The sequence below is a fragment of the Loxodonta africana genome, chromosome 16, assembly GCF_030014295.1.
Source record: "Loxodonta africana isolate mLoxAfr1 chromosome 16, mLoxAfr1.hap2, whole genome shotgun sequence".
NCBI lineage: Eukaryota > Metazoa > Chordata > Mammalia > Proboscidea > Elephantidae > Loxodonta > Loxodonta africana.
In genome coordinates this window covers 68,262,926-68,286,017 of record NC_087357.1, presented here as the reverse complement: position 1 = coordinate 68,286,017, position 23,092 = coordinate 68,262,926, and the positions used below count along the sequence as shown (strand labels likewise).

At 46.0% G+C, this 23,092-nt stretch overlaps 1 protein-coding gene across 4 annotated transcripts in view; it reads left to right on the top strand.

Annotated features, from left to right (window-relative positions):
• LRRC20 (leucine rich repeat containing 20) overlaps window positions 1-23,092 on the top strand; it is a 111,275-nt gene that overhangs the window by 50,712 nt on the left and 37,471 nt on the right. For 3 of the 4 annotated variants that reach the window (XM_064269662.1, XM_064269659.1, XM_064269660.1), the window contains one exon: window positions 5,112-5,261. The exons of the other annotated variant lie outside the window; for it this stretch is intronic. In XM_064269662.1, the coding sequence (XP_064125732.1) occupies window positions 5,237-5,261 (25 nt within the window). In that variant the 5' untranslated portion in view covers window positions 5,112-5,236. The remainder of the gene's footprint in view (window positions 1-5,111; window positions 5,262-23,092) is intronic. 4 annotated transcript variants of the gene reach the window in all.

Genomic DNA, 23,092 nt, shown 5'->3' with positions numbered 1-23,092 from the left:
TGTTGAACATAGGGTCACTGTGAGTTGGAACTAACTCTACGGCAGCTAACAACAACAACAACCAATAAATAATTGGGAGAACAAACACCAGAACTCCAAATAGAAAAATAGCAAGAGACACAAACTGGGTTTTCCACAGGGGAGATGAAAATGGTTAATTAGCCGGGAAAGGTAATCAGTCTGGTTATTGAAAGAATTTCAAATTAAATCCATGCGTACCTTTTTCCCTGATTATATTAACTAAGTTTTTTTTTAACGATCCTATTACCTGTTGGGCAGGGTATTTATAAATTGGCATAAATATTCCAGAAAGCAGTTTGGCAGTACGTATCAGGAGGCATATATTTGTTCACTAATTACATTTTCTCTTTGTGGATATTCTATGTCCTTTGCCCATTTATTTGTCTCTTGGGTGGTCTTTTTCTTTTTCTTATCGATTTATATTAGCATATTTGATAATAAAGATGGTAACTCTTTCTGTATCCTATTTACAGGTCCTTTTTCACACTCTGTTGCTTGGCTTGTTTTTTTTGATTTTAAGCTTCCAGATGTTTTATATTTTTTATGCAGTCAGGTTTATTGATCTGTTTCTTTGTGATTTTTTTTTTTTAATGGCTTCTAGGTTTAGAAAGTCATCCTCAAGAGTTTGTCAAGGTTTCACTATATTTAATTCTGATTTTTTAATTTGATTAAAAATATTCAAATTGTAATTCTAGCTAGAATTTATTTTTATTCTTCGGTTAACTGAGAGTCTCTTGCTCTCTCCTTTTTGTTTTCCCAAAATTGTGAATTGGTTATACTAACATCAGTTGATTAAACCTTCCTTTCTCAATTTGGAGCCCTAGTGGCATAGTGATTAAGAGCTATGGCTACTAACCAAGAGGTCAGCAATTCAAATCCAGCAGCGGCTCCTTGAAAAACTTATGGGGCAGTTCTACTCTGTCCTTAGGGTCGCTATGAGTAGGAATGGGCTCAATGGCAATGGGTTTTTCTCCAGTTTATTTGTGAAGCCTTCTTGAGCACTTGTTAAATTGTCACATATTATTTCTGGACTATTTGATCTATTTTTCCTACTGCCACTCTTAATTATTTTAGCTTTCTAATATTGGTTATCACCCACCTTCTCTTTAGAGAACCTTGCTTGTTTACTCCCCCATTTGAACTTTAAAACAATTTCACCGAGCTAAAAATAACTTTTTGGATTTGGGTAGATATTAAATAATCTACAAGTTAATTTCTTAAGAAAGCCAACATTTCAATATTTTGAAATGAACTTTTTTCTATCTTTACGTACAAATCTACTTCAAAAAAATCTTTGTGAATTTTTCTACTTTATTGGTCAGATATGTTTTCCGTTAGTTATTTCTAGAAAAAAAAATATTTCTAGATATTTTATATAATTGTTGCTATTAACAACAGGATCATTAAAAACTGTGTTTTTTTTCTTTTAATTGTACTTTAGATGAAGGTTTGCAGAACAAACTAGTTTCTCATCAAACAGTGAGTACACACGTTGTTCTATGACATTGGTTAACAACCCCATGACATGTCAACACTCTCCCTTCTCAACCCTGAGTTCCCTATTACTAGCTTTCCTCTTCCCTCCTGCCTTCCAGTCCCTGCCCCGGGGCTGGTGCGTCCCTTTAGTCTTGTTTTGTTCCATGGGCCTGTTCAATTTTTGGCTGAAAGGTGAACCTCAGGAATGACCTCATTTCAGAGCTGAAAGCGTGTCCGTCGGCCATACATACTCTTGGGGTTTCTCCAGTCTCTGTCAGGCCAGCAAGTCTGGTCTTTCTTTCTGAGTTAGAATTTCATTCTACATTTTTCTCCAGCTCTGTCCAGGACCCTCTATGGTGATCCCTGTCAGAGCGGTCAGTGGTGGTAGCTGGGTACCATCTAGCTTTACTGGACTCAGTCTGGTGGCAGCCGTGGTAGATGTGGTCCATTTGTCCTTTGGACTAATCTTTCCCTGGAATCTTTAGTTTTCTTTGTTCTTCCTTGCTCCCCAAGGGGTAAGACCAGTGGAGTATCCTAGATGACCACTCACAGGCTTTTAAGACCCCAGACGCTACTCACCAAAGTAGAATGTAGAACAAAACTGTGTTTTATTATTGGCACATAGGAATATTATTGGAATTTGCATATTTCTTTTGTTTAGCCACCTTTCTGAGCTCTTTTTAAGTTAATGACTACTTTGGTTTCAGAGATTATTCAGTCGTTTCATATGTATATAATAATAATAATTTTTTTCTGTTTTCAATGTTCCTAGTTTCTATTTCATTGACCAGAACTACCAAAATTGTATTCAGGGATACTGGTGATTGAAAGCATCCCTATTTTCTCTTTGTTTTAAAGGGAAAGCTTTGGATGTTGCTTCTGGCACGTGTGCTGAGATCTGTTTGTCCCTGTCCAAAGGGGCTGGTCAAATTTACAAGCACCACAACAAAAACTCCTTTCTGGCCCTTGGTGCATCTGGCTCACTAGGGCCACAATGTTTGGAGGAGTTTGTTCTTTCTAGACTTCCCAGCTTGCCTCAAACTCTGAGCCCACAGAGCTGGTCCATTTCTAACTCAGCCGTTGATCTCTACAGAAGGACTGACTTAGGGGGATTCATTCCTTCTTAAACAGGACTCTGCATTCTCTCCTTCGACCCCACCTGTTGATGTAAGAGAAAGTGCCTGACATTTGACAGCAGCAGGGCTGGAGTCACCTAGCACAGCACTGGACCACAGGAGGCATTCATGATCTTTCTTGATAGGTTGCCCCTTGGAGGAGTCCTCTGGAGCCTCAATCATCTGGACTTTTGCCTCTGCCCCTCGTGTCCCCTTTCTTTCCTCAGACCTCCTCAGTGAGATCCCCACAGAGCCCTGGGGGCCTTCCCCGTCCACTGGGAAAGCAGACATATGAGGGATTAATACAATACAGGGTGAAAAGCTCTCATTCACGTTATATGAGATGCAGAGGCTGTAGCAGCTAACTGCTCAGGGCAGCCAGTGAAGGCTTCATGAAAGCAAGACTAGAAGCTCTGTGAGGCAGATGAAGGAGAAGGGCTTCGAGGCAGAGGGACAATATGCAAAGGCTTAGAGGCTTGAGAGAGTTCAGCCTCTTTGTGGAAAACCCCAGAGTTTGCTGAGAGAGAGATGGAGCAGTGCCATCTGAGGTGGGGAACTCTCCTGAAGCCCAGGAGTTAGAGGGTGATCACCAGCAGCAGAGTTGGTCCAGGAAGACTTCGGGAAGAAGTGGGATGGAAGCTGGCCTTGAAGCTTTGAGAAGATTTGGGTAGAGTAGGAAGAGGGGGAGTAAAGAGGAAGGAGAGGAAACAACACTACATACCTGCCAGGCACTTTGTTAGCCCTTATTTCATTGCGTTTCTTTTTCCCGACTGTACTGCTAGGTAGATAATGATACTGCCATTGTACAGATGAGGAAACTGAGGCTCAGGGAGCTAAAGTGACTTAGATCAGCTTCAGTGACTCAGATAGCAAGCTGGACAGCCTAATTTCTGAGCTTTCAGTGGCTCCCTGCTACTATTCACACACACACACACACACACAGACAAAAAGCTTTTATTTATATATGTGTATATATATATAAAGAAATATATAAATATGAATAATAGCTTTATTGAGTTATAATTCACATACCGTGCAATTCCCATTTAAAGTGTACAATTCAGTGGTTTTAGTTTATTCACAGAGTTGTACAACTGTCACCACAGTCTAATTTTAGAACATTTTTATTACCCCTAAAAGAAGCCCCATACCCCTTAGCGGCCACCTTCCAATTCTGCCACTCCCGCCCAGCCCTAGCCAACCACTAATCTACTTTCTATTTCTGTAGCTTTGCCTAGTCTGGATATTCTCTATAGATGGAATCAAAGAAAATGTGGTCCACTGTGACTGGCTTCTTTCATTTAGCATAATTTTTCAGGGTTTAACCATCTCGTAACATGTATTAGTACTTCATTCATTTTTTATGGCTGAAAGTACTCCATTGTATATGTAGTCTGCATTTTGTTTATCCGTTTATCAGTTGGTGGACATTTGGGTTGTTTCCACCTTTTGGTTATTATGATGCTGCTGCGCACATATGTATGTAAGTCTCTGTGTGGATGTATGTTTCCATTTCTCTTGGGTATATACCTAGGGGTGGAATTGCTGGGTTACATGGTAATTGAGGATGACCTGTATCCTCTCTGTCGGTCTGTGCTCGGCTGTTAACCTAAAAGTTGGCTATTTCAGTTCACCCAGAAGCGCCATGGAACAAAGACCTGGTGATCTGCTTCCATAAAGATTACAGCCAAGAAGACCTCATGGAGCAGTCCTATTGTGTAACACATGAGGTCGCCATGAGTCGGAGTTGACTCCATGGCAATGGGTCATGGTAATTCTATATTTAACTGTGTGAGGTAACTGCCAGCCTGTTCTCCAGAGTGGCTTCCCTGCTGCCACTTGTGCAAGGCTTGCCTTCAGAGAGTCAGGACTGGGAAGATCAAACCACAAAGTCTATGTAAGTTGCCTGATTTCAAAGCAGTAAACCCAAAAAACCAAGCCATTGCCATGGAGTCGATTCTGACTCATAGTGACCCTATAGGACAGGGTAGAACTGTCCCACAGGATTTCTAAGCAGTGGCTGGTCGATTGGAACTGCAGACCTTTTGGTTAGCAGCTGAGCTCTTAATCACTACACCACCAGGGTAGGCTATTGTAAAGTACTGTTAGGACTGCGGCGTCACTGCTGAGTCTGTGATGATCGCAGAGGCACTTGTGGATTTTGCGGGGCCTTGAGGGTGTGACTATGAATGCAGGCTGTCATTGTGCCAGCAGAGCTCTGCCTTCTGCCTTCTGCCTTCCAGCTAGTACCTGTGGTCATAGAGAATGTGCTATAAAGAATCCTAAGGTCCAGGGTGTGAGGGAGGGACAGGTGTCAGTTAATGCTGCTGGGAAGGGCTCCTGGAAGAGGGGAGCAGGTTCTTAAGCCTGGTATAGGGGAGACAGATAGGAGACAAAGAGGCTAGGAGGAAGATGGGGTTGGTGTCCATGTGGGTTTAGGGCAAGTTCTTGGACCTCTGCGGCCAATAACTCTGGCCTGTCTTTGTCCTTTGGCTGCAGACCTGGCCGAGTGCAAGCTGGTTTCCTTCCCCATCGGCATCTACAAGGTCTTGCGGAATGTCTCCGACCAGATCCACCTCATCACGCTGGCCAACAACGAGCTCAAGTCCCTCACCAGCAAGTTTATGACCACGTTCAGTCAGCTCCGAGGTAGGCCCTGGTCAGCGCAGGCCAGGAGGGCGTGGCCACCTGTTGTCATTCAGGCTCTGACTCTGTCTGGGAGTGTCAGTAATTGGTCAGCTGGACCCATGAAATCATTCCCAGGGTAGGTTTTGAGGATGACTTGTGTTTTCCCTGTCAGCACTACTCCTGCCTCTGACTGGCTTGTGAATCAGATTGACCCAGTGTCAAGGTATAGACCCTGGAATGACTGTTGTTCTAAAGAGACTAGCAGGTGTTTGAGGTCCTGAAGCCTAGGGGTCATTATTTCTCAGTAGACCTGATCGAGTCTGCTGAGACTTGTCTCCCCCAATTTAGCATTGTTCTCCCATGCTGCTTCCCCAGTTCAGCAGTGACAGATGCCAGGGATGTTGGAATTTCTCTGCAGGGCACATACAGAGCAAGTGGACCAGGGTGCTTGGAGGGGAGAGGGGCGGGAGGCCAGCAGGTGGGCATTGCAGATTGTTCTGAAATGGCTTCTCCGGATGGATGAACAGAATGTACTGACCCCTGCAGTGCCCTTCTTCCTTCTCCAGAGAACTGTCCCTTCATCCTGCTCGGAGGGTCCCTGCTGCTCAGTGGCCCACAGGGCAGAGCTGCGGCCTGGGCACTTGGTGTGTGCATGGGAACTGGTGGGGTGGGAAAATAGGGTGGGGCACAGGGGGCATAGGAGAGGCAATTCCTGCCCTCTGGAGTTCTCTATCTCACAGGGGCATGAAAAGGGTCTAAGATCTGTTTAGAGAAACAAATACAAACAATGTTGATGGAGCATGAGGGACGGGAGCCAGCCTCTCTCATACAGCTGATTTTAGGCTGAGCAGGCTTCCTAGAGGAGGCGTGGGCATTGAGCAGGGCCCAGAAGGAGAGGGAGGTGTGAATTAGCAAACATAGTCTGGTGGGGGAAGCAGCCTGTACAGTGGCTATCTAACAGGAGGGCACGAAGGAGGGACTGGTCTGTCCATTGTTTCTAAGTGAAGCTCACAGAGCTTGTTGCATTTGCACTAGAAAAGCTGGTGGAGGTGGTGGTGGTGGTGGCCCTGGTGCAAGGCTTGTTTTTTCCAGAGGCACCTATGGGTGCTCTTAACTCAGCCTGCTGTCCCCGTCCTTTCTTTCCTGCTGTCTGCTTCTTTACACAGGGGCACAGGTTCCTCACAGCCAGCAGGGCCTTTGGACCAGTGGTTCTCATTCCTGGCTGGCATTAGAATCACCTGAGGAGCTATTCGATGAACACTGCCTTGGCCCTACTCCCAAGACCAGTTGATTCAAAATGTCTGGGACCAGTTGATTCAAAATGTCTGGGCATGGGCCTGGATCTAGGCATCTGTTGGTCATTCTAAAGTGCTGGCAGCCAAGGTTGAGAACCATAGTTCAGGGATTGTAAATGCAAATGTCTAAGAGACATTGAGCGTGTTGGTAATAAGTGACTCAGATTGCATATATGACAGTAGGGAGTGGTGGGGACTGTAGCAAACTAAAGAGTACGTGCCTATCTAGAAGGAACAGCTACTATTCATCTCCAGCCAAGTGTGCCATGGAGAAAATGGGCCAGAATAGTCAAGTGCTCTGATTGTTTTAAATAGAAGCTAGACATCTGGATTTTTATGTGAGTTTTCTCAAATTTTGTATAACGTCAAGCCAATAAAACACATTTGCAAGCTAGATTTAGTTCACAGGCCACTGGTTGGGAGAATCTCCCATAAAATATTAGAGCTGTCTTTTGTCGTCTTGTTCCATGGATGGAAAAGGGAGGTCTGGGAGGGACTTGTTCAGGGTCTCAGAGCAGTAGATCCAGGATGAGAACCCAGGTCGCCTACCTCCTACACCAGGGCTGCCCTTCAAGGCCGTCTGCCTTAGCTCAAGGGCCCCCTAGTGTTGTGTCCAACCAATTGGAATTAGGCGTTTGCTTTCTAGAAGAGGAGGATAGGAAGGTGGAAAATGGATGGCGGAGTGTTGTCTGGGGCCCCCAGGGAGGGCGCAGTCAGGCAGGGGCTTCCTTTGGGTGAGAGAAGAGCTCCTGGGTGCTTTCCTTCATTAAAACTGCCCTTGAGCACTGCCATGCTCCAGGCTAGTGTCCAGAGGCAGGGGAAAAAGACGGGAAATAGACCAGGGTCTCTCTGTGAAGAAGCCCAGCGCTGGGGGATACACGGTTCGGCAACACTGAGTACTACAGTACCGGCGCAGACAAAATGTGGACTGCTGGGAAGAGGAGTGAGTTCTTCCTGAGAGCAGCAGTGTGGGAAGGGGCAGTGGTGGATATGGAAGCCAGAGTCTTCAAAGGACTTGACATTTGGGCAGTGCCTTGTGGGACGAGCGAGTAGGCCTTCTACAGGGGCAGGGTGGGGAGTGTGGGTCAGTGCTGCCTCAGTGGACTGTTGATTGGTCATGGGAACCTGTTTTATCATAACGCCCCTCTGGCCAGAAGTCTGTGGGGGGATGCTGTTTGAATTCCTTCTCACACTGCCAGCAGCTCCTGACTCCCCCTCAGTGTCTCGATGACAAAGGGAAGGCTGCAGTGTGCCCGCTATTTGAATTTCACAGAGGCAGCTGATTGAGGGAGGGAGTAATCAGGGACAGGGAAGGGCTTCTGTGGAGATGGCTGTGGGCCAGAGCCTTTGTTGTGGCTTCTCTTTCAAACAGAAACATCCTCTCCTTTTATGTTTGAAGAGGATACATGAACAGGCTTTGCTTTGCTGTGTTCAGCCTGCCAGTGTCCTCTTCTGGGTTCTTGGCAGAGGTGGGGTTGCCCCGGTGCTGGGGAGAGGGCATGCTGTTTCTTCCTTGCCTGTCAGATTGCCCCCCTTGGGTGCTCTGGGATTATTTCCACTAGGCTCATTTCCCCATCATGGTGGGCCATCTTCTAAGTGCTTCCATGCTCTTGATGTCCTTCATGGGCAGCTGAGAGCAAGAGCAGAGAAAGCCAGCGGCAGAAGTGGGATCTGTCCAGAGGGCAGGCGGCCTGTGGGATTCTTGGCGAGGAAGGTGGGCCTCAATGTCTGGCCGTGGCTCTTCTGCCCCCTCCTCCTGGGCCTCTGCCTCCCCACTTCCCCCCACTGTAAGTCATTCAGCTCTTTTCATTGCATGTGCCCCGGTCCTGCTGGGCTGGAAGGGTATGAGGCACACCACTCCTACCCACTCAGTGCAGCAAGTCCTCCTGAGCACGTGTTCTGGGCCCAACAGCAGGATGCACAGGTGAAGAATAACACAAGAGCCCAAATTCAAGGGGGTTCAGTGTGCCTGGCTTGGTGCCAAGTGCTTTACATGCACTATCTCATCCTCATAGCAGCACAACCAATGTTTCGGAATGATCAGAAAATCAGACCCTGACCTTGTCTTGAGGAGCTAGTCATCTAGCAGTGGAGGCAGGTGTATAAGGAAATAACCACCATATAATGTGGTTTCTCAAAGCCCTGTGGGAGCACCTGAGGAGGCAGAGGTAACTCAGCTTTGGGTGGGTGAGCAATCAGAAAACTCCCAGAGGCAACAACTTAAAGTGAGGATTTATGGGATGGGTAGGAGCTTACCAGGTGAAAAGGGTGAGTTCCTGAGGCACCCTCCTTAGTTACCCGGTGCTGCTGTAAGAAAAACATACCACAAGTGGGTGGCTTTAAAGAACAGAAATTTCTTTTCTCACAGTGCTGGAGGTGAAAAGTCCAGATCAGGTCCTCGGCCTCTCTCCTAGTTTCCGGTGTCTGCCGGCAATCCTAGGCACTCTCTGCTTGTAGCTGGGTCCTTATATGGCACCCTTCTTTCTCCTGTATGTCCTTGTGTCTATTCTGCTTTTTATAACTCAGAAATGATTAGGCTCAGGACCCAGCCTGCTCAGCATGTCCTCATTAATATAACAAAAGAAAACTCCTATTTCCAAATAGGGTCAAATTTGTAGGTATAGGGGTTGGGACTTCCTCATTGCTTTTGGGGGGATACGATTCTATCCATAACAGTATCTTTTGGGAAGACGAGAGGTGTGTCTGGGCAATGACTAGGGAAACGGTGCTAGATTGAATGTTACAGAGCAGAGGGACAGAGTTTGTCATCAGGGATTGGCCCAAGGGAGCCTTCTGCCCAAGTGGGAACATTTGGGAGGGGTCTGGGAGGATGGGATGGGATAGGTTGCGTGGAAGAGGCAGAGGAAGGCATTCCAGGCAGAAGAAGCAGTGTGAGTGAAGGTGTGAGGCCAGGAATGTGGGAGAGCAGGCGCAGGGGCCAGTGTGACCAGGCAGGAGATGGTCTTGTAGGCTGGATCTGTGTTGGGCAGGGCCTTGAATGCCAAGTCCCAGCATTTATGTTTCTCTGAATCCCAAGGGGGTGTGTGAGATCCTTCTGCCCTCCAAGGTCTGGGAGGAAGTAGCTGCTGGGGCTGCTGCGTGGCACAGTGATGGTGCCTGGACTGACTGAGTTTGGCTCAGTGCCAGGGTAACCAGTTGCCATGGAGTCCAACTCATGATGACCCCATGTGTGTCAGAGTACAATTGTGCTCTGTAGGGTTTTCAGTGGCTGGTTTTTTGGAAGTAGATGGCCAGGCCTTTCTTCTGAGTGGACTTGAACTGCCAGCCTTTCGTTTAGCAGTGAGAGTGTTGACCGTTTGCACCACACAGGGACTCCCGAGTTCAGCTTTGTTGTGGGCGTGGGAAGGCAGGAATCTGATCAGCTGAGCCAGGCACCTCTGTGGGCACTTGCTGGACGAAGGCCCTGAATCTGGAGAAAACCTGGTCTGACAGAGCCCTGCTGTCAGAGCTGTTCCCTCAGGGCTCTTAATTCGCACTGAGTTGGGGGAGCTCTCACCCCGGCCCACAAGCAGGGTGGAGAAGATATGTTCTCTTGGATCGCAGCTCATTTTGTATTGTGATTTTTCAGCAGCAATGGACTTCTTTTCCTCTTTCTAATGTTTACTCAAGTGTATGTTCTCTGAGCGCACCCTGACAGGGAGATGCCAGTCAGCCGTAAACTTGGACCTTGCGTGGCTTCCTCCTCAGTCTGGACCCTCACACTTGGTGCTGTCAGGAACATGCCCGGAGCCAAGTGCTTCCTGTGGAGGAGCCTGCCTGTGAATGGCTCCTGGCTCCTCACCAGATGGCGTTGTCCTCACCACAGGGGACTTTCCAGTCCTCTCAGCAGCTCCTTTGTTTGCTGCCAGAGAAAATGTGTCAATTTTCCTCATTACCTTGGCAGCCAGAGTCCCTGGATGGTTAACGCACTTGGCTGCTAACCAGAAGGTTGGAGGTTCGAGTCCATCCAGAAGCACTTTGGAAGAAAGTCTTGACAATCTGCTTCTGAAGTATTAGCTTTTGAAGACCCTATGGAGCACAGTTCTGCTGTGACACACCTGGGGTCATCATGAGTCAGAATTGACTCAACGGCAACTTTTTTCCTTTACCTCAGCAATCAGGACAGGTAGGAGGGAAAAACTAAGGCTTTATCTTTACCTCTGGCCAACTGCATGGGGCCAGGAGACTGTGTTTTCTGCTTTGAGGGCCTCCTCTTATGCGTCTGGTGTGTGGGGTGGATGTGGGCAGAAGCTTAGAGAAGCTGATGTGAAGAAGCTGTGTTCACATAGACAGGCAGAGGACACCTCTCTGTCCTTAGGTCAGACCATCAAAGCTGCCCTTCTCCATAGTCAGGAGTCATGAGAGGTATTTGGGAGCAGGAAGGGGCTGTGTACTGTGGGACAGTGTATGTCAGGGCTCCAGAGGGGAGAAGAGGAGGGGGTTGCTAAGCACCATAAACGATCCAAAGCCAGGGAATCGAGCAGCCCTAGGAAAGTTCGTCAGGAAGTAGCTGGGGGCTGGTGACCCAAAAGAAGAGAAGAATGGTGGGGTTGCAGCCTCATTCTTTCCCTACTCCCTGCTTCGCTTCAGCTCACTGGGCTTGCGTCTGTAGCTGGTGTCACTTTGTGGGTGGAGAGGGAATCCAGAAATGTGCTGAAAAAGTTGGGCTGACATTGAAGCTTTGCAGGGGTAAATTGGACATTGGCGTCTTGGCTTTAGTCTGGTATCAGGCAGATCTACTCTGTCCAGGGTGCACATCTTCTGGTTCCCTCAGTGTAGCTGAGGAATAGTGGGGTCTGGGAGGGTCCATCTTCCCCAGGTTATTTGCAAGGGGTACTCCCCAATTGCTGACGATCAAGAGTCCCACCTGGTATCTAGGTGGGGATAAGGTTGTGGCCTTCTGCATCTGTTTCTCCCATCAGTCCTCAAGAGCATCTGGCCCCTGGGGTTACCTGGCTTACCTCAATGGGGCAAAGGCAAGTGGTTTATGAGCCCTGTGCAAGTGTTTCGGTCAGTGGAGGCAGCCTGGAGGGGTATTCCTACCCACAAGCAGGAGAATGCCTATCTCTCCGTGGTGCTGCTTGACAACTCCTGGAAATCAGCCAACCCCAGTGGCCCCTCTGCCCACCCAGCCCAGGACTCATCTGTCAGGAGATTCGGGGGAGGAGGGCGCACCTGGAATACTGGGGACATGGTGATTCTGTGTAATTCTGATGCCTCTGTCCCCTAGGGGTCACACCAACACTTCTTGCCCCCGTGTGACGTGGCACTTGGCAGCTTTTCTTCATGTCCCTCTTTCAAGCTCTAAACACAGTCTCCCTTGCTCCTGGCTTGAGATATGAAGAAGTTTCCATCCCCCCTTGGCCTTTCTAGCCTCCCTCCACCTGCATGTCTCTAGTTGTTGTTCATGCTCCCGCTACACTTTAAAGCTCTATGGCGTCATTTGAAAAAATGTACCCTATTTATTCATTTTAATAATATTGTTGTTGTTGGGTGCTGTCGAGTTGATTCCGACTCATAGTGACCCTGTTTGACAGAGTAGAACTGTCCCAAAGGGTTTCCTAGGTTGAAATCTTTACAGGCACAGATTGCCAGATTTTTTTCTCCCATGGGGTCACTGGGGGGTTTGAACCACTGACTTTTTGGTTAACAGCTGGACCTTAACCATTGTACCACCAGGGCTCCTCTATTTTAATAATAGATATTACTATTTAATAGGTAATAGATACACACAATACAGTATTCTGAGGGTAGAAAAGGATAGTAGGGAAAAGTCCATCTCCCTCTCACTCCTGTCCCCAGACATCCAGTTCCCTTTCCCAGAGGCAATCACTGTTCCCAGTTGTAGAGATGTTCCATGTCTGGGTGAACATAAATGTATTTTATAATAGTAGGTAGTGTTCACAGTACACCTACTGTGGACAGGCACTGTTGTGAGCACTTTACAGAAGTATAAAATTATTTAAATCTTCACAATGATCCTGTGAGGTAGGTGCTGTTATTATCTTTTTTTTTTTTTAAGACGAGGAAACTGTCAGAGAGAACATAAGTGACTTGCCCAAGGTCACACAGCTAGAAAGAATGGGGTTGGGACTGTGGCTCCAGACGCAGACCTCGTTTTTCAGCTACTAATGGGAGTGGGGGAAACCCTGGTAGTGTAGTGGTTAAATCCTACCGCTGCTAACCAAAAGGTCAGCAGTTCAAACCCACCAGGTGTTCCTTGGAAACTCTATGGGGCGGTTCTACTCTGTCCTGTAGGGTTGCTATGAGTTGGAATCGACTCGATGGCAATGGTATTTTTTTTTTTTTTAATAGGAGTGGGAGCACATTCACCGCTTTGCATCTAGCTTTTTTTACTTAACAATCTCTCTCAGAAATCGGTCTGTGTTAGTGCTGTTAGAGCTGCCTTGTCCTTTTCCCAGGGGAGGAGTGCTTAGCACTCCATTTGGGGTCTCTCCCAGACCAGGTTAGAAGAGTTTCTCATGCTTCCACTCCGTCCACTCCAAGGAGGGGCTGTGACTTGTGGAAGCTTCACCCCCTACTACTCACTCCTCTGAGCCCTATGGGCAGCAGCCCTCTGTGTGAAGCTTCAGCAGCACTGAGTGTGGGCACTTGGAGAGACACCATTCCCCTCCCCGCCATCTGACTTTGCAGGGTCTTTGTAGGCAGTGACAGTGCTTGCTTATTGACGTGGGTTGGAGCTGAGCTGCTTGATTGATCCTGGTGCCAGATATTTATGGGGCTGGCACATTTTCTCGCTGACCAGCTATATAATTACCACAGGCTGGCTTCGTTCCTTCGTCCCTTAATGGAATTAGCAGGGCCTCCTCTCTCCACCAGTGTGAGTCTGAGGCCTCTGAGTCAAACTTGGCAGTTGTCCAAGATAAGGACAATATGGGAAGTAATAAGAGGAACTTGGGGAAGGAGAGGGCGATTCAACAGACATCGGAAATCATAGCAGGGATAATAAATAAGGAAATGTCATGGCCAGGGCCTCTCCTCGCGGGGCTGGGGAGCATCTTGAAAGCAGAGTCTTCTCCTAAGGCCCCTGGGCTGATCCTGAGAGTCTTGGTTGTTCAACTTGAACCCTGGCATAAGAGAGTGAGGAGAAGCCTAAGGCAGCCCCTTTGGGATTAGAGGGCCTCAGTCCTCTTTGTCCTTTCTGGAGGGTGGTAAGCCCCTGGGCAGCGGCCTGGCTGTTGTGACCTCAGGGGCGCAGAAGCAGAACCAGATACAGCTGTGGCTGCGTTCAGAGCTCAGCACACCAGCCCCTCAGGTGGCTGGGGCTGTTTCCCATACTTTTGTTCTTTTTCTGAAGTGGAAGCAGCAGAAAGAACCTTGAGTGCCTCAGTTGGGCCCACATGGGAGATAGAAAAAAAGAAAGCAAAGTTGCCAGCAGCCTTGCTATCCCTGATTGGTGTCTCTGGACATCAGTTTCCCCATCTGAGAAATGGTGAAAGCATCTACTCGGTAGAGTAGAGATAACACACACAAAGTACCCTGTATAGCGCTTGGCGCACAGAAGGTGCTTGGTGAAGGATGGCTCTGATGTGGTGGAGATGATACTGGGGCTTCAGTGTCTGACGAAGGAGTCAGGAAGACAGTCCAGTCCTGGAAATCTTTGTCTCTGCAGAAAGGATTTCTGTGAGAACAGAATCACAATGATCCCTAAGCCCAAGCCTTCCCAGATGGGGAACCAAGGCTCAGAGGGGAGAAACAGCTTGTCCAAACTACACCCAGCCAGATTCAAGATGGGGCCTCAGTGTAGTCTCCCTGGGCCCGCAGTCAGGCTCTTCCTCATAGAAGCAGGCAGTTTGGCCACCTAGTGGTTGGCAAATGCCGAGGGGGCATTTTGAATTTGTTTTTACTCTGCCTCAGCGTGTAGGGACTTGTAAATTGGGAAGCCTGGGCACAGCCGAGGGCCCCAGGATAGGAGTGGATGTTACTCAGACCCCACTGGGTCATGACTTCTGGGAAGAGCTGGCTTTCCCGCCTGATCACTCATTCATATCAGGGAGCATGCCCCATCCTGTCTAATTCCAGGTCTTTTCCTAGGCTGCTTCCCTTCCATAGAGGTCAGATTTGGCTGCCTGTGAGATTCATGCTGACTTCTTTGATGGGACTTGGCACACACTCTGAACCGTAGAAAGTCCCCAGAGTTGGGCAAGGCTGGGTCATTGACAGGGATGAGGATGTCGGTCTCACAGGCCCTGCTCTCTCCAGCCTTCTCTGGGAAGGGGGCCTGAAGCAGCTCCATGGTTAGGTTCCCATGGACCAGAATGACCCATGCAAAACCTACCAGGTCTACAGTGAACAACCTGACTCTCATAAATTTGACAACTTAGAAGAAATATACCAGTTCCTTGAAAACCACAAACTACCGAAACTCAACCAAGAAAAAAAATAGACCATCTGAGTAATCTTATTAACTATTAAAGAAACTGAATTCATAAATAAAAAGATCCCCATCCAAAAAAAAAAAAAAAATCTCCAGGCCCACTGGAAGAGTCTTCCAAATTTTAAATAAGAATCAATGCTAATTTCACCTAATCTCTTCCAGAAAATAGAAGAGGAGGGAATACTTCCCAACTCTTGCCATTACCTCCAATTTACAGATAATGAAAGAAAACACAGAGATTACATAATTTGCCCAAGGTCGCATAAACTCATGCTGTCCACCCTCACCGTATTAACTTTCCTCTCCCACCCACCTAAATCAGAATTCAAACCCAGGCCAGCTGTGCCCAGAGCCCGACCCCTTGCCACATCATTCTACTGTCCCAGGGATGCTGCACCTCTCTCCTCCCCAGGGAAAATGGGCCATTCCAGTAGCTGCTTGACCCAGCTTTGGATCCCCAGCCCCAGACAGCCCCATTCTTAGAGAAGATTACTCAGCAAACCCCTGCTCATTCAGTGGTGAATGGAAGAAGGGAGAAGACACAGGAGGACCTGGTTCTGTTAACTATAGAAACATTTATTAAATACTTAACTACGTGCTCAGTCCTGTACTTGGACACGAAACAGGACAATCTTTTAAAAGTAAAAAATACTCAGTAAATGGAAAGAACCATTTTTTTTTTTTTTAGAGAGGACTACTGACTTCGTCTCTTTTTTTTTTCCAGAGATGAATCGATCCAGTGTTAGCTATTATTATTACTTTTTGTTGTAAGTCCCATACCCAGTGGACTAAACTTCTGGTATCTGACAGAAGAGCTGTCTTCTGGAAACCCTCCCCCACTCCAGCCCAGCACGTCCACATGTTCTTAATGCAGCCTGAGCCCGATCACAGGAGTGCTGCTGACACTCCCTTTCCGGGAGCAGATCTGTGCCCCCTTGGAAGCTCAGTAATGGATAGCCTCCCCCTCTTCCCAGTTTCAATGCAGGAAGGGAAATTGCAGCCCCTTTGATTATCCTACTGCAACTAAGGAGCAGAACACCACTGGCCCGTGCCCACCTATCCATCCCTGGCTGCTCCCACTGCACCTTTTGCTTTTCAGAAAAGCTTCTGAAAAAGGCCTCTTTGTGCCATTCCAGGCTGAGCCAGCCTCTCCGCCTTGCAGCTGAGCCTTTCCTTAGAAGCTGCCACTAAGAAAGGCTGGACTTTAGAGACATCCTTCCCTGGGGAGCCTGAAGCTGGAGACAGAGTGCTGATTTTATATCCACAGCTCTCTTAATCTTTAGAGCAGTGAGCTCCAGAGAAGGACTCAGAAATCTGCTCTATTAAGTGAAAACAGCAGGTCTCAAAAGAGAAGCGGTTATTCTACTTTTGTTTTTTAAAAGAAAACTATATATACAATGAAAAGTATGGAAAATATACACCAAACAGTTGATTAACATTGCTTTTCTCTAAGGGTGGAAATACAGTGGAATTTTCGTTTGTCTGTGTTCCACTTTTCTGTGATGTTCCTGTTTTTATCGTGAGCACGCACCGCTTTCATAAGCAGAAGATGCATTTAAAGTCCAGCTGTGTCACGTGGAAACGTTTCCACACAGAAAGAAACGACCTTTGATGGTTATGAGTGAGGGGATGGGTGGGGAGGGAAAAACATTAACTGGATAGTAGATAAGTGATAACTTTGGTGAAGACTAAGACAGTACACAATACTGGGGATGTCAGCACAACTTGACCAGGGCAAAGTCATAGAAGTTTCACAGATACGTCCCAACGCCCTGAGAGACTGAGCTACTGGACTGAGGGCTGGGGACCATGGTCTTGGGGGACATCTAGCTCAATTGGTGTGACATAGTCCATAAGGAAAATATTTTACATCCAACTATGGTGAGTATAGCACCTGAGGTCTTAAAAGCCTGTGAGCAGCCATCTAAGATACGTCTACTGATCCCATCCCAGCTGGAACAAAGGAGAATGAAGAAGACCAAAGACACAAGGGAAGGATTAGTCCAAAGGACTAATAGACCACAACTACCACAACCTCCACCAGACTGAGCCCAGAACAACTAGATGGTGCCCGGTTACCACCACTGACTGCTCTGACAGGGATCACAATAGAGGATCCCAGACAGAGCAGGAGAAACATGTAGAACAAAATTCAAATTCACACACACAGAAAAAAAAGACCAGGCTTGCTGGTCTGACAAAGACTGGAGAAACCCCAAGAGTATGGTCTGTGGACACCCTTTTAACGCAGTACTGAAGTCTCTCCTGAGGTTTACCATTCAGCCAAAGATTGGACAGGACTATAGGGTCAACAATAACATATGTGAGGAATGTTCTTCATAGTTCAATTCATGTATAGGACACCTTTGGGCACACGAGCCCAAAAGCAAAATGAGAAGGTAGGAAGGGACAGGAAAACTGGATGAACAGAAGGAGGGAACCTGGGGTGGAGTAGGGGAGAGTGTTAACATATTGCGGGGTTGGTAATGAATGTCACAGAACAGCTTGTGTATTAACTGTTCAATGAGAAACTAATTTGCTCTGTAAACTTTTACCTAAAGCACAATTAAAAAAAATTAATGAAGTATAAAATTTAAAAATAAATAAAGTTCGGCTGTGTCAGTCAGAATAGGCTAGGTTTGTATCAATGACAAATAAAACCAGGTCTCAGTGGCTCAAAACAACATAAGGTTTATGCTTTCTCTTGGCACATGCTCACTATAGGTCATCATCATTTTTCCGGGACTCAGGCTGATGAAACAGCCACCTTCCTAAATGTTGTTGGGCACTGTGATAGAGGGAAAAGAGACAGTGGCAAAGCATGCCCTAGCTCTTAAAGCTTCTGCTTAGAAATGGCATGTAATTCTTCTACTCATTTCTTTGGCCAAAGCAAGTCACATGATAACATGTGACTTGTAAGTGGTCAGGGAAGTACAAGTCTAGGAGTGTGAGTAAAGTATTTGTGAACAGTGTTGATAACTACCACAGAATCCAAATGATATCCCAGCTGTAAATACAAGATTGAGTTTCATGGGTCCCTTTTTCCTCAGGCCCCTTAGTATAGCCCAAAGGTAGCTAAGAGAATGGAGGTCAGGAACACAGTTCCTCCAGGAAACTTCACCCTGTGGTCCTTGTGTTCAATTCTCTGAGGGTCTTGCTTGAGTCAGCAGTTCCAAGGAGTACTCTGGCTCCCAACTGGGGGCATGGGGTGTATCAGTATTGTCTGGGGGCACGGAGTGCATAAATATTGTCTGGGGAGTCTTTTCCACATACCTACACCAGGGTGTACCTCAGAATCTCACTTCTGGTTCAAAGTCACTGGTGTAGAGAAGTTGATGGCAGCCTTTCCTTCATGAGTCCTCCATAAATACTTCTCACTTCCATGCTTTGGAGAAAGTTTAGGTGGCCGAAAGTTGAGGTGACCGCCTGAGACTAGGGCCTTTGGTTCAGCTAACTGATGGAGCAGATGGTGGATCTAGTCAGCCTAGCTGGGTGGACACATGCCTGATGCCCCTCGTTCAGTATCAGTGGACTCAGGATGGGACTGAAAGCTGGGCCGTGACTTTTCTTCAGAAAACAGCTCCAGCACCAACAAGATCCAAAGGTTCTATGTGTAGAGTGGGAAAATATTAAAGCAGCAATAACCAAATGTCTCCTTTGGTGATAAAAATTTCAGCAACAATACCTAGTTTTAAGCAGTGTCCCTTTCTGAAGCTTCTTCAAGTAAACCACCTGCAAAAGTTATTGGTGGTAGCTGAGTGTCCCTGTGCGTATCCGGGGGTTAAGAGTCAGTAAGTGGAGTGGCTAAGAGCATGGACTCTGGAGCCTTTTCTAATATCCTTGTTTTGAATTGAATTGTGTCCCCTCAAAATATGTGTTGTAAATCCTAACCTCTATACCTGTGGTTATAATCCCAATTGGGAATGGGTTGTCTTTGTTATGCTAAGAAGGCAGGATTAGTGTAGAGTGTATTTTGAGTTAGTCTCTTTGGAGATATGAAAGAGATTAAACGAGTGAGCAGAGCAGAGATGCAGTAAGATAGATGCAAAGACACATAGAAATCTCCAAGGAACCAGGAAGCAGAAGCTGAAGAGACAAGGATCTTCCTCCAGAGCCGACAGTGAGAGAACGCCTTCCGCTAGAGCTCGAGCTCTAAATTCAAACTTCTAGCCTTCTAAACTGTGAGAAAATGAATTTCTGTTTGTTAAAGCCATCCACGTGTGGTATTTCTGTTATTGCAGCACTAGATAACTAACCGCCACTTATCTGTCAGTTTGTCATACTGTGGTGGCTTGCATGTTGCCGTGATACTGGATGCTATGCCATCAGTATTTCAGATAACAGCAGGGTCACCTGGGCTGGTTTCAGCGGTACTTCGGGACTAAGATAGACTAGGAAGAAGGACCTGGTGATCTACTTCTAAAAAAAAAAATGGCCGGTGAAAACCTTATGAATAGCAGCAGAACATTGTCTGATGTTGTACTGGAAGATGAGCCCCTCAGGTTGGAAGGCACTCAAAATACAATTAGGGAGGAGCTGCGTCCTCAAAGTAGAGTCGACCTGAATAACATGGATGGAGTGACACTTTCGGGACCTTCATTTGCTGATGTGGCATGACTCAAAATGAGAAGAAACAGCTGCAAACATCCATTAATGCTCCGAACGTGAAATATATAATAAGTATGAGTCTAGAAAAAATTGAAGTCATCAAAATAAAATGGAACGCATAAAGATTGATAGCCTAGGCATATTAGTGAGCTGAAATGTACTGGTATTGGCCATTTTAACCATAAAACCATATGGCCACCTATGCCAGGAATGACAAATTGAAGAGGAATGGCGTAGCATTCATTGTCAAAAAGAACATTTCAAGATTTATCTTGAAGTACAACGCTGTCAGTGATGGGATAATGTCCATATACCTACAAGGAACACCAGTTAATACAACTATTATTCAAATTTACTCATCAATCACTAAGGCCAAAATTGAAGAAATGGACGATTTTTATCAACTTATGCAGTCTGCAATTGATCAAACATGGAATCAAAATGCATTGATAATTACTAGTGATTGGAATGTGAAAGTTGGGAAAAACAAAGAAGGATAGGTGGTGGAAAATATGGCTTTGGTATTAGAAACAACGTCAGAGATCAGATGATAGAATTTTACAAGAGCAACACCGTCTTCAGGGCAAATACCTTTTTTTCCAGCAATATAAGTGGCAACTGTACACGTGGACCTGTCCAGATGGAATACACAAGAATCAAATTGACTACATCTGTGGAAAGAGACGATGGAGAAGCTCAATATCAGAACAAGGCCAGGGCCGACATCAATTGCGCATATGCAGGTTCGAATTGAAGCTGAAGAAAATTAAAACAAGTCCATGAGCACCAAACTACGACCTTCAGTATATCCCTCCCAAATTTAGAGACCATCTCAAGAATAGATTTGACACATTGCATACTAATGCCTGAACACCAGATGAGTAATGGGATGACATCAAGAACATCATACATGAAGAAAGCAAGAGGTCATTAAAAAGACAAGAGAGAAAGAAAAGGCCAAAATGGATGTCAGAAGAGACTCTGAAACTTATTCTTGAATGAAGAGTAGCTAAAGCAAATGAAAGAAATGATGAAGTAACAGAGCTGAACAGAAGGTTTCAAAGGGGAGCTCCAGAAGACAACGTGAAGTATTATAATAAAATGTGCAAAGACCTGGAGTTAGAAAAACAAAAGGGAAGAACACACTCAGCATTTCTCAAGCTGAAAGAGCTGAAGAAAAAACTTAAGCCTCGAGTTGCAATGTTGAAGGACTCTATAGACAATATATTGCATGACACAGAAGCATCACAAGAAGATAAAAGGAATGTACAGAGTCACCGTACCAAAAAGAGTTGATCAGTGTTAAACCATTTCAGGAGGTAACATATGATCAAGAACTGATGTTATTGAAGGAAGAAGCCCAAGCTGCACTGAAGGCATTGGCGAAAAACAAGGCTCCAGAAATTGACGAATACCAATTGAGATGTTTCAACAAACAGATGCAAAGCTGGAAGCACTCACTTGTCTATGCCAAGGAATTTGGAAGACAGCTACCTGGCCAACCCACTGGAAGAGATCCATATTTGTGCCCATTCCAAAAAAAGGTGATCCAATGGAATGCTGAAATTATTGAACAAGGTCATTAACATCACATGCAAGTAAAATTTGCTGAAGATAATTCAAAAACAGTTGAAGAAGTGTATTGACAGGGAACTGCCAGAAATTCAAGCCAAATTCAGAAGAGGAACAAGAGATACCATTGTTGACATCAGATGGATCTTGGCTGAAAGCAGAGAATACCAGAAAGATGTTTACCTGTGTTTTACTGACTATGCAAAGGCATTTGACTATGTGGATCATAACAAATTATGGATAACATTACGAAGAATGGGAATTCCAGAACACTTATTTGTGCTCACGTGGAACCTGTATGTAGATCAAGAAGCAATCGTTCAAACAGAACAAGGGAATACTGCATGGTTTAAAATTAGGAAAAGTGTGTGTCAGGGCTGCTTCCTTTCACCGTACTTATTCAACCTGTATGCTGAGCAAAAAATCCAAGAAGCTGGACTGTATGAAGAAGAAGGTAGCATCAGAATTGGAGGAAGGCTCATTAACAAACTGCGTTACCTGGATGACACAGCTTTACTTGCTGAAAGCGAAGAGTACTTGATGTACTTATTGATGAAGATCGAAGACTATAGCCTTCATCATACGGATTACATCTCAACATAAAACAAAAATCCTCACAACTGGACCAATAAGCAACATCATGATAAATGGAGAAAAGATTGAAGTTGTCAAGGATTTCATTTTACTTGGATCCACAATCAACACCATGGAAGCAGCAGTCAGGAAATCAAATGATGTGTTGCATTGGGCAAATCTGCTGCAAAAGATCTCTTAAAGATGTCACTTTGAGGACTAAGGTGCACCTGACCCAAGCCATGGTATTTTCAGTTGCCTCATGTGCATGTGAAAGCCGGACAATGAATTAGGAAGACCAAAGAAGAATTGATGCCTTTGAATTATGGTGTTGGTGAAGAATATTGAATATATCATGGACTGCCAGAAGAATGAACAAATCTGTCTTGGAAGAAGGACAGCCAGAATGCTCCTTAGAAGCGAGGATGGCGAGACTTCTTGTGTACTTTCGACATGTTATCTGGAGGACTAGTCCCTCAAGAAGGACACCACGTTTAGTAAAGTAGAGGGTAAGCAAAAAAGAGGAATACCCTCAAGGAGATGGATTGATAGAGTGGCTCGAAGAGCAACAGTTGTGAGGACGGTACAGGAGCAGGCAGTGTTTTGTTCTGTTATACATAGGGTCGCTATGAGTCGGAACCAATTCCAGGGCACCTAACAACAACAATAGATAACTAAAACAGTCCTGTAAGATAGAACTCATTCTACACCTCCTTTAGCGGGTCTTTATATGGATTGAGGAAGTTAAAACACGTTAAGCACTCAGTGTGTGGCTAGTGCTCAGAAGTTTAGCTATGCTCCTTATTATGTCACAGAGGTCACCTGTGGGATTAGTCATATTCAAGCTCCTCCCAAGAACACTGACCTGAGGAGTCTAGACTGATAGTTGGTCAGGAAAGTCTGTTCCACTTTTTGGATGGATTGCCTACTAAGCTAGTATCTATACTTTGATAGGCATAAGCGTTGCCCCTTTTCAAGAATGAGGTCCAACTGGAAAACCCATGGATTAAAGGAGCACCAGGGATTATAGCCCCCCGTTCAGAGTGGCCCTTTGAGCAAACATTTCTGGACACAGGAATGCCTTGTTTCCTTTGTGCTTTTTAATTTATGTTCTAGATGAGAGAGCAGTCTTAGTCTTCTGACACCTGGGGCATTAGGATTTAAGAAGTTGACACTGGTTTGCAAAGCTTGAAAGAGGAAGCCTCCCACCTCTGCCAGGTTGTGAGTGTCTTCAGCTTCAGGCCATCGCTTCGTCCGTTCGCCCTTGGCTGCTAAAGTCCTTTGCCCACTCCTTTGGAGGCACATGCGGTGTCTTTGGAGCCAGAGAGATCCAGTATTAGATTTCAGCTGCTCCACTTACTAGTTGCGTTATGTTAGAAAAATCACCTAGCCTCTCTGAGCCCCCA